Source organism: Taudactylus pleione, unplaced genomic scaffold (genome assembly GCF_031769625.1).
Source record: "Taudactylus pleione unplaced genomic scaffold, aTauple2 ptg000006l, whole genome shotgun sequence".
In the NCBI taxonomy this organism is placed as follows: domain Eukaryota; kingdom Metazoa; phylum Chordata; class Amphibia; order Anura; family Myobatrachidae; genus Taudactylus; species Taudactylus pleione.
The window spans coordinates 28,171,737-28,189,598 of record NW_028284409.1 but is presented as its reverse complement, the minus strand read 5'-3'; the positions used below and the strand labels follow the sequence as shown (position 1 = coordinate 28,189,598).

The 17,862-nt window shown below is 39.5% G+C and overlaps 1 protein-coding gene across 4 annotated transcripts in view; it reads right to left on the bottom strand.

Annotated features, from left to right (window-relative positions):
- The window catches only part of MAP3K4 (mitogen-activated protein kinase kinase kinase 4), a 113,132-nt gene that overhangs the window by 28,172 nt on the left and 67,098 nt on the right, over window positions 1-17,862 (bottom strand). For 2 of the 4 annotated variants that reach the window (XM_088456535.1, XM_088456381.1), the window contains exons 9-16: window positions 16,690-16,773; window positions 15,262-15,528; window positions 13,223-13,372; window positions 10,896-11,057; window positions 6,840-6,973; window positions 4,962-5,040; window positions 1,133-1,199; window positions 122-218 (exon numbers count right to left, since the gene is read on the bottom strand). In XM_088456535.1, the coding sequence (XP_088312661.1) occupies window positions 122-218; window positions 1,133-1,199; window positions 4,962-5,040; window positions 6,840-6,973; window positions 10,896-11,057; window positions 13,223-13,372; window positions 15,262-15,528; window positions 16,690-16,773 (1,040 nt within the window). Of the gene's footprint in view, window positions 1-121; window positions 219-1,120; window positions 1,200-4,961; window positions 5,041-6,839; window positions 6,974-10,895; window positions 11,058-13,222; window positions 13,373-15,261; window positions 15,529-16,689; window positions 16,774-17,862 lie in introns of all 4 variants that reach the window. The other 2 variants (XM_088456303.1, XM_088456447.1) reach the window with 1 other exon arrangement.

The following is a 17,862-nucleotide window of genomic DNA, read 5'->3' as shown; positions in this document are numbered from 1 at the left end:
AGTCCTACATCCTTAGTCTCAATCAGTTTTATCCCCACTCCATAATTACCACTGCAATTCTGTGACATAACTGTAAAGTATATGTTGTCTACTATGTGTTATTCACAAAATAGGCAAATACCTGAAGCTTTCAGGTGTAGGCGTATTGAGATGCGGATTTGGAGGATCACTGTGACAACGAGGCACCTTCATAGGTCTTGGACTATTGCGATGCGTAGCTAATAAAACAAAATAAAATATCATTAGTATTTAAAATGGCCTCATACCATAAAAAAGGATAATTAAAAGGTGTCCAATCTTAACTGATGCTAGCAATAAAGTAATATTTTAGAAATTCATCATTTATCTCTCTTGCTGGAATATAGCTGAACAAAAACATTAGAAAGTACTTTAAAAAAAAAAAAAAAAAATCCCATATGATGTCAGGACTACTGCTTCACTGTTGAGTACAGCTCTGACTGTTATTATGCTGTACATGTTAATTAGGGCATGAGACTTAGGTGTAGCAGTTACAAACTTTTAGCTCCATCTGTCTTACATAAGTCTGTGATAGGGGAAAGACTGAGCAGACTACAAAAAGAGTGCTAAATGTGATAAAAAACTGAAATAAATTCTTAACACATAAGAAAACCACTCAATTATACATTAACAACTAATAAACCAATACACTAATCATTATCCATGTTGAAATGTATTATTTGGGGGCTCCATACAGAGTGTCACTGACAGAGATACACAATTGCCTGTCTATAAATTGTGCTTTTTAGCTCCTACAGCTATGGAGTGAATGTAGGGTTTGGCCTAGATAGGTTAGATATACTTAATGAAACTTTACTTTTTAGCAGATATGTGAGGGATGTTGAAACATGGGGGATGTTGAACAATGTATTTGTGTCTTCATATTATACTTGCATGTATCTATACATACATGCACACACATTTTTGGGAAATTGAATGTAATACTATTTTCTTTGGACTGCATCATATGCAAATCTATCCATGTGATTTTGCTGTGCCATCTACATTAAGTCCATATTCTAATGTAGTAACCTACTTAAATGAGAGAATACAAAATAAATGCAATAGTTTAGAAGAAGAAATATGATGACCAATATCTTACCAAGGTACAAACCTGTAACAGGACTATGAGGTTTTCCAATAACATGGCCAATGCATTCATTCATGAGTGCTTGCAAATTCTATAAAGAGACAACAAAATTGCTAAATACAGAGATCCTGTGAAAACTAGGGGAGAGGGGAAGGTCTTTGATGAAAATGAAACTGGTCAGACATCTAATGATTATCTTTCCAACCAGACAACTAGTTGGCTTATAGCAGGGATCTTCAACCCGTGGCCCACCGATGGTTACAGCAGTGTGTTTGTTTTGACAGCCAGCCAATGAGAGTAAGACAGACTCATTGGCTGCTGCGCCCACTGCCGGGCTAGAGCTCCTTAGAGAGCCGGGCTAGAGCTCCCTCATGAGCTCCATCTTCTGGCTCCCGCAGTGGGTAACGGGAGAGACGTCATTACGTTTCTCCCATAATTCTGAGCGGGCCGGGCGGATGGAGGAGCGGACGGCGGCAGGAGCGGGAGCTGGGATTCAGGTAAGGATTTGCCTGCACTGCTGGGGGAGGGGGGGGGAGGGGGGGTTGGGGACTACTGCTGGGGGCACTGTATGGGGGGGGACGGGACTACTACTGAGGGCACTTTATAAAAGGGCACTACTGAGGGAACTGCATAGGGGGGACCACTACTGAGGGCACTGAATAGGGAGGACCACTACAGGGGACACTGCATAGGGGGACCACTACAGGGGGTACTGTATAAGGGGGGCCACTACTGGGGCACTGCAAAGGGGAAATCACTACTGGGAGCCTGCATAAGGGGGACCACCACTGAGGGCACTGGATAAGGGGCACTACTGGGGGCCAGGGGTACCACTACTGGGGGAACTGCATAGGGGGGTCTACTACTGGGGGCATTATATAAGGGGCACTACTAGGGGCAATACTAGTGGGGGCATTATATAAGGGGCACTGCATAGGGGGACTACTACTGGGGGCACAGAAGGGGGGCTACTACTGGGGCCACTGCACAATGGGGACCACTACTGGGGCCACTGCACAATGGGGACCACTACTGGGGCCACTGCACAATGGGGACCATTACTGGGGCACTGTATAAGGGGCACTGCAGAGGGAGGCAGTTATGGGACATAATTGTGTGAGGAGGGGGCAGAGTTTAAATACCGCAGTATAGCTTAGTGGGCCTCGGCTTTGTTGAATTTTTTAATGTGGCCCACACTGCCTTAAGAGGTTGAAGACCCCTGGCTTATAGGAACAAAAATCTGGTAATGCTATGGGAGCAAACAACAAGAATATAAAAAATGACGTGGGTGTTCCTGGGCGGTGGCTTAGCTCATGCACAGAGATGGTTTGCCTTATGGGAGTGTCGTGGGCGTGTTGGTGAAAGTGTAAGTGTACACAGACACTCAATCGATCATAGTGGTGGCCATAGTCAGATGGAAAATCTGTACCAGCTATATGGCTGGTGCAAGAGTCGACGGTTTGACAGGTGGTGACATCTAAGGACACACCGCTCTGTATTATGGCGTGTACAGACAATGAAAGTGGATGTCTCATTCCTTGCACATTTGGACGCATGGAAGGACTTTGTAGAGGCATTTGCATAAAGTCTCAGATGGACGGCTGCCAATAGACGCAGCTGTGGGGGCGATTCTGTGGCCACCTCTAAATCAGGCTCTAAAAAAGAATAAGTATGCAAAGTTTAGGAGGTGAGAAAACATTTGCAATCTACAGCCTGGCCTAAGGCTCCTTACACCGGGGAGGATTTTGCCTTCTTTATGTGGTGTGTCACACTTCAACACATAATTGTTTGAAAATTCATTAAATCTAATTCTCTGTATAAATTACAGTGTCTCTGAACATCTATTTTGTGAGTGTAAGAGGGATAGACTTTCTTATCAGTAATGAATAGAGCAGCCGTTTTAACTTTAAGCTTACAACAGATATGCAATAAAGCACTCTGTCATATATAAAAATCTAACAGTAAAGTGAAAGCAAAAGCCTAAATGCGATGCCCAATTATTAACACACATACCATCATTAAGAAAAATCAGTTATAACATTCTGCTCCTCACAATCTGCTTCATAAATGATTTAGACATTTTTCAAATTGTTTGTTAGTGAGAGCAAACATTCCTGTGATGCTGATCCAATGTGATCACTCAGAGCCAATGTACTGACAGCTGTCTGCTGATGGAGTCACAGGATGTTTCTTGCACATGGCATGTTCACTCTCAGTTAATTTCAAGCAAGCAAATCAAAAAGAAATTACATAGTTCCAACACATTTTAAATATGAACATAAGCTTGGTCAGATGCTGTACAATACCGATTAAAGATTTAGAATACCCCTTTTTTTCCAGTTTGTACTGAAAGTGAAGCATATCAAGTTCAGTGAATCACCTGATATGGTAACAATGGTAAGCAGTAAGCTGGTAGAGGTTTAAAAAATAAATAAATAAATAAAAGGCTACCAAAAACTGAAACATAATATAAATTTCACAGTTACTAAAATAAAATGCCTTTTTCAAGGAATAAGTAAAGGGTTAAGAACTACACCAGCTGTTCTTCAGCAATGAAAGAGAGACTTGCCTGGACCATGAAGCACCATCAGTGGACTATTAAGATCTTATGGACTGATTAATCAAAATGTGAAAAAAACGCAGGGTTTTTGTGCACCGTTGATTAGGTGAAAGGATGGTTCCTCGGTTTATAGGATTTATTTATTATTTCCTTCTTCTCAGCAAGTTTAAGCCAAAATTTTAAAAGGGAAATTGCTATGTATTGCTAATTAAAAGCATTGCTCTTTGAAACTATGGTCTTAAACATGCCGAGAAGAGGTAAATAAACCCATGTAACACCAACTGTCAAACATGGAGAAGGAAGAATTATGGTCTGGATCCCAAGTCAACAACTTGCACAAAGTGGCTGGCACCTTGAAACATAAGGGAATTTTGCAGTATCATGCAATACCCTCTGGTCTACCCATTGGTCAGCGGTCCATCCTACAGCTAGATAATGATACAAAAACATAACGCCAGACTATGTCAGAACCACCTTTGAGGTAAAGAACAAAACGGTAGGCTTCAAATCATGGAATGGCCTGCACAGAGCAGTTTCCACATTAGAATCTAAATCGACCAGGTTTGAGTTGAATTGAACAGAAGGGCAAAAGCAAAGCAACCTACAAGTGCAACACATTTGTGGGTACTTCTGCAACAGTGTTGTGAAGAACTTCCTGATTTCCACTGTAGAAAGACTGCCACAAGAGTGTACAGCGGTTATATCTGCTAAAATCATGCCATGAATTTTATTTTATCACCAATTGTTTATTTGTTCTATGCTTTAATATCAGGAGTACATTTAGACATCACACTGGATAAAAGTCAATAAAACCTGGGAGTGTCCTAAAAAGCTTGACAGGTAATGTATGTATAATATGCTTTGTGTATAAGTGACAGGGAAGTTTCTAAGGAGTTGTTCACTAGCAATCTGGAAAAGATACAGTGTTAAAAACCCCTTTTCAAGCGCCAATAAAATATGACGTTGATAGTTCCTTTCTTATTTCATCATATTGTTTTCTTTATTATACACCTATATAAGAAAAGAAGCAGGCACTCATATAGAACTTGTTGGGAACTTATTTTAAATATAGTGAAGTCTCATGAGTGCCCACTTCTTTTGTCTGTGTTGTTGTTGTGTTTTTGCTATATACCTAAATTAGATTGATCATGAGAACTATAGTGTTATATTTAAGATTTGAGTATTTTTATTTAAATGTAAAAAACATGTATCTTAAAGATGTGTGTATACGTTTCACAAATGGACATACTATGATGTATACAAAATCTCAGTGTAGAGAAAGAAAAAACATACCAGAAAGTCATCCTCAGGAAGTGCTGAAATGAAGACTGGTTCAATGGCTTGCAGATAGTCAAAACCTTGAGTTGCCCACCTTGAAAATAAAATGATGTGTTTATAAAACACGTTCAGTGTACTTGAAAATTTTAAATAAAGGTTCTAATACACAGAAAAAGCAACTTGCTTTGCCCAAGTGCAGGACAATTAAATTCTTCTCCAACCTGCCACGTTTATATGAGGCCAAATTGATCAGATTTGTGTTTGGTGCTCAGGCCGAATTGCTGATGCCATAATGCTTAACAGGAGAACGGGGGTGTCTTTTGCATGGGAAACATTTCTCTAGTAGTATTAAACTAGTGTTAAGCCCTATACATCTATAATTTGTATAATCATATTGTTTATTAAGAAGTAGGGGGTGGTACCACAGACTAGAATAGCTCTAATTGAATGGAGAAAGAAGAATGTATGTATAGAATGCACAAAATATCAATAACATGTAACTTTTATTCTATGATTTAAAATTTCTTAAAATGTAACGAAATATATAATTACATTTTTTTAAAGGACTAAAGAATGGGTGTAAGTTGGGACAAAGTCTCACACAATATGTTTGCTCATCTGCTTTCTCTACCAGTTGGGCATTCTACCATCAATTGAATGGAGAAAGTCTGTATTGGGTACACAATATAACAAATACATTTTTACTTTTATTCTATAATTTAAAATTTCTTAATACAAATGAACAGCAAAATATTATATTAAAAAAAATCGGAATTAAGAATGTGTAATTTAGAAAACATGTAAAATAAAATCATCAACTGTGCGCTTGTATTGCATTTTCTTTTAGAATGGAAGGTATGTCTGTATGTAGTTAAAATAAAAAAGTAAAAACTAAAAAAAATGTAAAAAAATTGTGATATGTGGATTATACGAATCCTCTACACTACAGGGTTAGAACTAACTTCGTCTGAGTGTTCTCTTAAATAACAATACTCATTCAATGTATGCTGAGGAAGCATCTTAACATAACAAAATATTTACATAGATCCAATTCCAATGTGATTAGCCATTACTGAACAACAGACACTTGTGCAAATAAGGTAGTCACTATAGCTCCATATATTTTACCAAAGGATGTCCCCTAATATGTTAGTATAGAATAGGACTATATAAAAACTCTGGAGTCTCATATTTATTAAAACACTGGGGATATTCCCCCTATTATGTGTGTTCATACAGACCCCACTAGTCCAAGATTAAAGGTTTCATCATTTTATATATTAAGATGTTTTAATGCCATAAATCAATTCAGCTTCTATGGTCTATCGATTCAGCTTGTATGCTCACTGGCCCCCAGTGCAGGGGGGGCCCCCCCCTGCACTGGGGGCCAGTGAGCATACAAGCTGAATCGATAGACCATAGAAGCTGAATTGATTTATGGCATTAAAACATCTTAATATATAAAATGATGAAACCTTTAATCTTGGACTAGTGGGGTCTGTATGAACACACATAATAGGGGGAATATCCCCAGTGTTTTAATAAATATGAGACTCCAGGGGCTGTCCGGCCCCTCCAACAAGCCTGAACCCAGATAATTAGTACACGCCACACCCCCCCATCTCAACGGCCCTGTCACGGTTACACTATAATTTATTCTGCACAATGAATTATTTTTTTCCTGGTGATCTAATTCATACTATTGGCGGACACTGGGAACATGATGGGCACTTAAAATTCTAGACATTTGTCCATGACTCCTTCCCACATACCTCAAGCCTGGTGGGAGCACAGTACAATTTAAAAAAATCACCATTTATGTTTTTGTATATGAAAGGAACATACAACTATTAAATGGACTATACAACAGCCAAGTTCTACCATGTTGGTTACCTTGGTCTGGTGCCCCGTCCACTTTCACATTTTGTCAGTACATAGTTCATCCATTTTCTCGCAAAACTGATGTATTTGTCACCAATTTTCTGTCTGAATTTCCCAGACATCAAACGGACTACTTCTTTGTGGTACTTAAAGACAAAGATGTTACTTTCAGTAAGATCTGACTTGTTAGACAGTTTAAAAGAAGGGGTACAACATGTCCACATTTTTATACATCATAATGTATTATGCTTTTTAATTTTATTACAAAGCTTTCAGGCCACAGGCTTTAACAAATCAGATTTGGGGGGTATTTATCAAAGTTTGGAGAGATAAAATTCTGAGAGATAAAGTACTAACCAATCAACTTCTAACTTACATTTTACAGACTGTGGGGTCTATGTATTAATGATTGAGGCACTGCCGTGATTATTATCGTTTCAACTCGTCTGGATTATTTTAACTTTTAATAAAAATATCCCAGCTATGTATTACGGGGCACTTGCAGGGACAGCGGTTGTGGTTACCTTTGTCCCTGCGAGTGATGTCCCCGGCATTTCGGAGAAGTTTTTCCCGGGGAAAGCTGACACTGATCTCTCTCTTGTCCCTGGAGACCCCATAGACAAAGAGTTGGGTACGTTATCCCAACAGCTGAATAGCTGCCCGGTGTAAGCCTGATAAGTCGAAATCCCGACAAGAGAAGGTAAGTAGGCAAAATCTACCCTGTCCTCCCCTAACCCTCCCTTGGTGGTGCTTAACCCTTAATACCAGGGGTACCTCAACCTAACCCACCCTCCCCGCACCCTAAACCTAACCCTCCCAGAGGGGTGCCTAACTCTAACCTCCCCCCTTTGGGGCCTAACCCTAACCCCCCTCCCCGCAGCCTAACCCTAACACTCTCGGAGGGGTGCCCAACTCTAAGGTTCCCCCGGGAGTATCTAAACCAAACCCCCCCTCCCTTCCCTGCGGCCAACGCTAACCTGTCCCTGCTTACCTTCGTTCCGGATGCCGACTGTCTGTCTTTCGGCATTGGGCTAAAGATAGGGTCGGTATTTAGAAGCCTATCTTTAATCCCGAGTCGGGATTTCGGCAGTCAGCATGCCGGCCATCTCTAAATTGACTACATCCCATAGAAAAACAGTGGTTCATCCCGTCTGAATATAGTGTAAACTACCGGTGCTAAACTCCAAAAAGCTTTGCTTTTTTAGAGTTTAGTACATAAGGGTCTGATCGTAGTCCCCACTGATAATAATGGGGACTGAGATCTGCTGTGCTAATTAGCACTTTGCCGGAGATTTCTGTGAAACCTCCTGCATTGTGCTATTAGTACATAGGATCGATACATAAAATTATGCAGAAAGTGCAGTTAAATACAGTTGAACATTGAACTCTATTGTGCACATTAAGCTACTGCATGGTAATTATTTTATTAAAGTTACACTTTGAAAAGTCTCTATTGTACCGCCCCTAAAGCAGCTACAATGTAAGACTTGAAAACAATCTGGGGCTGATGCAGAGTTGGAAATAAATCAGGAGTACATTGCTCAAAAGAACTATGGAAAAAATACATATAGTCTCCCATATACAGCTGTATCCATCTTTAGATGTTACTGTATTAGCCTGTGTAGCATATGCACCTGGCTTGCTATAAGTCATCATCAGTGAGTACTCGCACTGGGATGTAGTTGGCATACCGGCGTGCGGGATGCCGACGGTCCAAATAGCGGCGCCGAAATCCCGACAGGTCGAGATCCCAGCACCAGTATCCCGACCTTCGGCATCCTGAAGATAAGTATCGGGGTGTTAGGGTGAGGTTAGTGTTAGCTAGCGGGGTTAGGCATTAGGAGGAGGGTTAGGGTCTGGGGAGGAAGTGTTAAGAGACTAGGGTGCGGGGAGGGGGAGGGTTAGGGTAGGGAAAATACTTACGTGTCTTCCTATGAGTGTCGAGATTCTGGCTATTGGGATGCCGCTGTCGGTATTCTGAACAGCGGCATCCAGACAGCCTGGATTTCATACCCAACCACTTGCACCTGCCCTATACAAGGTGCAGAAAAGGAGCCTCCAAACAGGCATATATTAGCCAGGTCCAGGTCTGCAATGGGCCACATTTGCATGAACATTGTCCTCACTGAACTTTATCTATATGAGAATGCCTCTTCACAACCCAACTTTGCGTTTTGTGAACTTTTGGGGGTCTATTCATAAAGCATAGTGTTTAGCTGAAAACAGAGCTAGTGTTCATTGGTGGGTGTCGCTCTCTGCTTTGGTGCTTCTAGCATACTCTGGTCTGTATCTCAGTAGTTTGTTGCATTAGTTTAGTGTGCTAGAATCACCAGAGCAGAGAGTGACACCCCTCTCAGGAAAGAGGAACTGCATGGGTTGTGGCAGGTGCCGGGTGCTAGTATGAACACTACAGGGATTTTCACTGTCTTCGTCAATTCATACAAGGGGCTACCATGGAGGTTATTCTCCAGAGGCACCCCCGCTTCATGTATTGTATGGTGAGTGCGATTCATAGAAGAACAGAAAATCCAACATCCTTTGAAGCTGGTCTGACCTGACCTGCTGCCATCACATACAGGCGCATGCGCAGTAAGAAGCAGACATATCGGGCACCTGATAGGTCTATCTTCTCACTGCTTTCCAGGATCGCGGAAGGGCTAGATACCGCACAAAGACGCCGGACAGGTAAGGCTACATGAATTGCTACTAAACATCACTCGATGTGATGCAATATATAGGGATATTTTCCATTAGACACTTCATGTTCTACATGAATAAACCCCTTAATCCTAATTCTACTCTACCTTTTTTCTTTTAAAATATTTTGTAGCAGAAGCAAAGTTTGTAGCACACTGTTTTGTGTGGATATGATGCAGTTAATCAGCAGCAATTATAATTTTGTTAATAAGATACAAGTTTCCATTCAAGTGTTTTGTTTTAGTTTTTTCTAACTGCCATTAAAGATAGTGTACTGTAGGACAGGGTAAGGAAAAGGTTAACGGCTTGATTCTTGCAAAGGAAGCAGCTTAGTTATTTTTCCATTTACTGATGTAGGCAAGTCCATTTAAGGCAAATTCCTAAACAAAAATGGTATTAGGTGGGGCCAAGTTACAGCTGACAGATATATGAATAATTGCTAAAACCAGTAACATTATGTACTATAATTTCACACAAAGGCAAATCTCATTATAACCACACCTCTATCACGACACGTGCTTACATCTGTTCACACAGTGATAAGAGCTATATAAAAGAACAGTACAGAAACTCACATTCCTATAAACATTAGGTGAACACATTTTATTTAAGTTTTGAATCAAATGAAAACATTCCTGTATTTTTCTATCACCACAAATTTGAACTACACCACAATGAAAGTTATAAAGATGAATGAGTGAATCCGGCAGTATAACAAAGGACCATTACTAATTGCAATGCACATTACAAGTCCTAAATGACAAAATGTGGCAAAGTCTTAATAACTACTTTACGGCAGAGGTTCCCAAACGCACTCTCAATGTTCCTCAACAGTTCAAATTTGAGGTTATCCATGGTTGAGCACAGGTGGCTTAATTTAGTACCTTAGTCAATTTGATTTAACCACCTGTGCTATACCACGGATATCTCTAAAACCTGGACTGCTGGAGAGCCTTGAGGGCCGCGTTTGGGAACCTCTGCTATACCGTATTTGATCATCTATTCAGTTAGTTAATATTGCATAATATTACTAAAATAATGGTGTTAAATATCTGAAGTGGCAAAATTAGGCATTTTGCTAAAGGTAGAACAAATAAAATAAATAAATAAAAACCTAGCAATTTTGTAATCAATATGTTTATATGTACAGATTAAATAGAAAAAGTTATTAAAAAATTCAACACTCATGCACCAAAGCAGCCAAGGGTCGAATAAATATAGGAAAATAAAAAACAAACCCAAAAAAACAACAACCTGATCAAATTTATTAGGATCTCAATATAACAAATTAATTCTGATCCTAGACTGAAATTTCATGCCACATACACAATATGGCAAAATAAGTAGAAGTTGCAAAATATGAAACCTTACCTCAAAACCAAAGTTGTAACCTTGAATCATTGCTTCACGGTAGTACTGCTGCAAAGTGGAAGATTCTGATTCGTCCACCTCAGCTTCAAATTCAGAGGTGTACATTTGATCCACCCTATCTATGGCACTGCTGATCTTGGTGCAGAGTTGCAAAGCATCACTCTACAGTGACAAAAAAAATTATCATGAATTACTCAGCAAACCCACTTGTTTGTATCCATAATTAAACAGCCAGCAACACTTAAAAAAGGCTTCACACACATTTACTATGTAAATGAACATAGTACATTCAAAAGTAACATGCCCACTTCATTACTGAATCTATTTCCATTTTAGCCATAGATGTGCACAGCCAATTGAACAGAGTCTTTCAATTGGTGGGTAGCTATAATATTTTATGTAGCCCAAGAACAGTAGACAAATGTGGGGTGTACACTTGGCCAACCGATTTGGTAAGTATGCACACTAACCAATCGGCCAACCGATCTGTCTGGCCATAGGAACGTCATTGTCGTTGGTTCTTGCGGCTGGCATATGGGTCAGTCGTCCATATACACAGGTAGACGTACATGTTATATCTCACATCTGCCATGATCCACAGCCAACGTGATATGTGTGAACAATGTGGTTCTAAGATATATCGCGTGTACACACAGACCAGCGGTTGGGACGGTATGTCGTTCGGCGGCTGTAAGAAAGATAAATCTAGTGTGTACCCAGCAATAGGCCAAAAAATGTGTAAGACAGTTAAGACATCAATTTAACATCTACACTGCAGGGTTATTGATATACAGGTTGAGTCTCCCATATCCAAAATGCTTGGGACCAAGGGTATTTTGGATATATGAATATTCCGTATTTTGGAATAATTGCATACCATTTTGAAATGTCTTAGGAATAGGGCCCAAATCTAAACACAGAATGTATTTATGATTAATATACACCTTATACACACAGCCTGAAGGTTATTTTATACAATATTTTCAATAATTTTGTGGCTCAAACAAAGTTTGTGTAGATACATGAAATTCATTTATAGGTCATATACACCTTATACACACAGCCTATAGGTCATTTTATACTTTATTTTAATAATTTTGTGCCTTAAACAAAGTTTGTGTACATTGAACCATCAAAAATCAAAGGTTTCACTATTTCAGTCATGCTAAAAATATTCCATATTTCGGAATATTTGGATATGGGAGACTCGACCTGTACTTCATTTCTCAGTTATTTCTAGTTGGCTAGAAATACTCTAATACAGTGCATATAATGGCTTCTATTCCATCTCAGCTTACAAGGGATGCTTTCCTAGAAGCATTGTGTTCCTCACATCAGTGGCAATTCAAATGTTCACCATAATAAGCTACTACTGTAGGTGACTGAGCCTCAAAAGAAGTCAGGAAAATAATGCGTATGCGGGACTATCGCCCATATACTGTACGCATTCATTTACAATTAAAAAAATATTTAAATAGATCCATTTGGAAATTGATGAGGTAGAGATATACTTTAAAGAAAAATGCATCTAACCAATAAAAGTATAAGTTTTAAATAAACAGATTTTGGCCATTTACGTCAGCCCCTGCCCCAGTGGAGCTAAAACGGAGTACCCGGAGGAAACCCACGCAACCTGTATACAAACTGTGGGATTTGAACCCACAACCTCAGTGCTGTGAGACAGTAATGCAAACTAATAGACTGTGCTATCGTCTGTACTACTCATGTTAGACCACAACATTCAGATGGAACCTTGCAGATAATGGAATCACCCCCTAAGAGTGCAACATAGATAAATGTGTTTGAAGCCCTTTAATTTTCATTATTTAGCCCTATGGCTTTCTCGAACTGTAAAAACTAGAAGGCTTTGTTTATTATATATATACGTTATTACACGTGTTGGAGTTTTTTTCTTTTACATAGCCCTAAGTGCCGCACCCGTGGTATTGCTATTACTGTTGTGTAGTGTGGAGGCACCGGGCGAAGATACGCACTTTACGTGAGTGCCGGACCATTTTCTGATATTATATATATATATATATATTTATTTACTTTTTTATTTTTTTTAAATATTGTACCATAATAATTTGTTTTTGAGGGACAATCAATTATAGCGTCTTTATTTCAAAGAAAAAATAATTTTTAGGTCCTTCAGTTTGAGGGGCTGGAGTAATATTTAAAAATAAAACGAAATGTGTACCCCAGTCATATTTAAAAAAAAAAAAAAAAACTCTCCCTACATACAATATTACAATATCGTGAAATGGTCGAAAGTGGAAATAGATAAGTACTGTTAAAAGAGATACAGCTGAAGTCATTATTTTTACCTTGAGCTGATACAAAGCTTCTGCAATCACAGGATTGCTAGATGTCTGTTCCAGCCGCAAAGACAAGATGTCCTCAGTGGAGTTCTGGAAAGCCTTTCTATGGCTCAACAAGTGGGCAGACTGCATCACCACAAGCAGTAGATTGTCAACCTTAGGAGTAGAAAAAGCACAATGCAATTTGTTTGTATGCACTTTAAAAAAAAAAAAAAAAAGGAAAGTTATATTCAATAGTGACTGGATTGTATCCATGCAAGATAAGGTCACACAGCAGAGACTTCAGAGTTTTTCCCCTGCTAGAAGGACAAACACATACATAGCTGCTGAAAATCTGCATATTAAATGAAAGAGTGACAGGTTGTAGGAGAAATAACAGACTTCTGCAAAGCATTTTCTTCCATCTCTTCTGACCCTAAAGGCCGCTTAAAGCTTTTTAATGGTTGTCACAGCATGAAACCTCTAAGAACATTTACTTTAATAAACCTAATTGATCATAAGCTATGCCTTTTCCTGGAGGAAAACACAACAATAGATGGATCTGTAGATCTTGTTCATCACCCATGCTCTTAACCTACTGTGCCATGTATCCAACACAACACCACTGCCAGATATCACAAAAAGACAAAACAAAAAAAGGAACATTTGTATAATAAACATACCTAACATTTCTTTGCTAAAGTATGTAAAGTCTGGATCACAGAAAGGCTTATGGTAGGTAGCTGAGGGATAAGATGTGGGAAGTATCTTTGCATTAAGAACATATGGCAAATGTCCCTTCAGCTTACTATGGAACATTTTCAACATATACTGTAACACAAAACACGGCTATGTTAGCAGGAAGTAATCATGTTTCACAGTGGATGCAATATAATAAACTATAAAATCTTCATGACATTATCATGGGTTCTCAAACTGGCCAGAGCAGTTCTGCACTTACATTTCAAGAGAAATTTCATGTTTCAAAAAGATAAAAATAATGCTTATTTATATAATGTCCACTCATTTATTTATACTATAAGTGTTACTGAAACATTCTATGTGGTAGGTTGCCAGAGTAGAGTAATTTAAAGTATATAAATGCATGGCACACCGAAAGGAAATTCAATTGTTTTAAGGTGGCCGCAGTTCCCGTCTACAGTGACAGAAGCTGTTCAATGGTTTGTGCCGCTGGGCCCAAGTGTCGCAGGAGTCCATTACTTAACGCAGAGGTCGTACCCAACAGCACTGGGATTAGCCTCATAAAGCGGCTAAACCTGTGCAAACTAGTAGGTATGCTGCCCAAACGGTAGTGTGCAAGCAGAAATTATGGGCGCCTGCAGTGCAAACAATTGAATAGCTCCCGGTCTCAGAGTTTTGTGTATTTATAATTGTCAGTGGTTGCACCCCACATCTCATAGGAAATGTATAAAGAAAAATTGTGTGTCAAAAAGCATAATCTTATCTGACATATGGGGGTATAAACTTATATTTTCCTTTAATATACAACTGTTGCACTTGGTAATACTTTTCTCTTGTATTGCTACATCTGAGAGGCACGTCCTAAAATTGCTTTACATCCAAATGTAAATGAGCCCCAAAGCAATTAGTAAGATCTACTTGTTGGTGAAAACACACTAATACTTTTCAGAAAATGCATGTAGCCATAGGGATCATTGTGCCTTATAACCAATGCAGGGAAATGATACTAATGATCCCATATGAATGTATATATATCTCTGTTTTTTTTAATATAACAGCTTCATAGGTGCAATGCGGGAGATTACTAGACTCTTCAGGGACTCAGGGAGATTTCTACTATTTCAGGGAGTCTCCCTGACAATCAGGGAGAGTTGGCAAGTATGGATGTATCAAACCTTCCAGAGAGCTAGTGGAGAAGTTGCCCATAGCAACCAATCAGCTTCTAACTGTCATTCATCTAGTACAGCCTATAAATTGACAGTTAGAAGCAGATAGGTTGCTACGGGCAAACAAACTTTCTGGAAGCTGTGATACATCTGCTCCAGAGATTAAGAGATTGAGAGAAATGCAGTGAAGACATTTACCTGCATACTCCTGAGAGTATCCGCAGTTTCCACTGGTGGCACTACTTTAACGGTTTGTCCTTCCCAACAAGCCCAGGCATCTTCCACTTCCTGGTCCTTATCGGAGTGCATGGTCATCAGCAGAAAGGCCTCATATGCATCATCTTCACAGTCCTTTGAACAATCTATGCCAGCTGCTGCATTTAGTAATTGCAGAATAACCGTTTTTCCTCTACAAAGGTTATCTGGCACAAACACATGCACATTCTCCAGGGTAGGAATTACCACCTAAAGAAAGGAGGGAGAGAGGTGGTAAACACAAGGCATTTCCAGCGGTTGTTATAATGCTGCAGGTGCGCCTGGCAAAGTGAAGCCATCGGTACAGCTATACAACGTGAAACTGCTTCTAAATTAGAAAGGTTTTCAATACACAAAAAAGCTTCTTAGTTTCCACCGGTCTAACATATTAAAATGCACTTTCTTACTAGAATATTTACAATAAACCAATCAAATGTTCTCTCCCAGCTAGTATGTCAAGCAATAAACACATCTGAAAATCATGTATACTCTAATACTTTTCTTTTATTTGCTGGCAGGATGTTAATGTCAAAAAACTTTTCAACCTTTTTTTTTCTATTGCCGAATTTGGTTTAAACTAGATGAAAATGTGTAGAAATGTGATCATATGTCTTTAAAGAGTTTATGTAGCAGAGACATTTGTCAAGCATTTTGCAGACTTCCACTCCACCTCACATTTTACCAGGCCACAAAACACCATGGGGGTAAATGTGATAGGCTGCAGCTTTGAGATATCAGTGAGTCCCGTGCGAGACTACCCGATGTTACAAAGCAGCAGTCTTTTACATTTACCCCCGTTAGTGATTTTAGGTACGAAGATGCTTTAAAACATCGGGCAGTCTCGCACGGGATTTGTCGCAAAGCCGCAGCCTATCACTTTTACCCTTATTAGTGATATTAGGCACAAAGAACTGTATGACAGTTAAGCCGGACGAGGGAAGGAGCAATTGCCAATAACCGGAGAGCCTCCATACACTACAAGATGTATGGAAGCTATCCCCATTCATGGTCTGGAGTTGACTGAAGGACAGTCGGGAAGATGTGACAAGTTTAATATCCAAGAAAAAAATTATCTAGCGAGTTGTTCAGCCGTTTTGACGCTGTGAAAGATTATCGTTTATGTCCATACACTGAACGATAATAATCATTCACAACAGTCACTTCATCGGCTGATCTGAATGATTATCACTCACTGTATGGCCAGCTTTACAGTCACTGTGCCTGATTTAGCAGCAGATGCAATTCTGCAATTTACACAGTTCGGGCGATTTGCCATTGCGTGTGATTACGTACGCACATAGTAATCATTTGCAAAGTGAAAGTCATGTGGTCAGCGTTTCCTTTGAATCTATTGAACAAAATGTTACTTACCTTTGCATAGTTTTTGGTTTTTAAATATGTTAACAGCTCTCGTATAGGTGCAGAAAAAGTAAACTCTGCAGCAATCTCCAAGTCCTGTAAAAACAAATCACATTTAGCATACAGCAGCTACACTAGGGTATTACTATAATTATAATCCGTAATTGACTTTGTTATATTAGGTTGACATTCATCATGTTGACGTTTGGAGTGTCGACATGGTCAGACTGTCGTTAATGTGGTTTTAAGGTAAGGCTATCCCTAATGCTAACCCTAACTCCAAAACACTAACTCTGATGTCGACATTATGAAAATCAACATTTTCACAGCCCACAATCTAACAGCATACCCGTTCATTTACAATGCGCCACAAGGTTTCCATAGTGCCAAACGGGGAATACAAAATTCCGTACAGAATAGTACAAACAAAATACCAGTCTTACACAAATACATAATTACAGTGTGCATTTAGCATAGTTATGTAGAGAAGGTAGATGGCCCTGCTCACACGAGATTATAATCTGTAGGGGATACGGTGGACACAATAGTGAGGAAAAGACAGACTAGAAGAGTTAGATGGAGGTGTGGTAGGTAAGCTAGAATGAAAAGATGAGCAAATTTGACACATTCCAGGAGCAGCCTCGGAAAAATCCTGAATGTGAGCGTGGAAAGTGGTGATCAGGGAGAGATAAAGTGGCAGAATACGAGCTGCAGAACTAAGAAAGCGTGCAGGAGTATGTAAGAAAATGAGGCTGGAGATGTGGGGAGGTGTACCGGAGAGCTTTTTAGGTGAGGTAGAAAATCTTGAATTTGACTAAGAGGTGTATAGAGAGCCAGTGGAGTCACTGGCAGAGGGGGCAACAGAGGTAAAGCATAAATAGAGGAAACAGAGACTGGAGTTAGGAAGGCCACACCGAAAAAGATTGCAGAAATCTAAGTGAGAAATTATGAGGGCACGGATTAGAGTTTTAGAAGCCTCCAGGATGAGGAAGGGCCTGATTACGAAAAAAATATTGTGGGAGGTGAAAACAGAAGGCTTGGGAGAAGGATTGAATGTGTGGGGAGAGAAAGAGCAGAGTCAAGGGTGAAATATGAGGAAGGGCCTGATTACGAAAAAAATATTGTGGGAGGTGAAAACAGAAGGCTTGGGAGAAGGATTGAATGTGTGGGGAGAGAAAGAGCAGA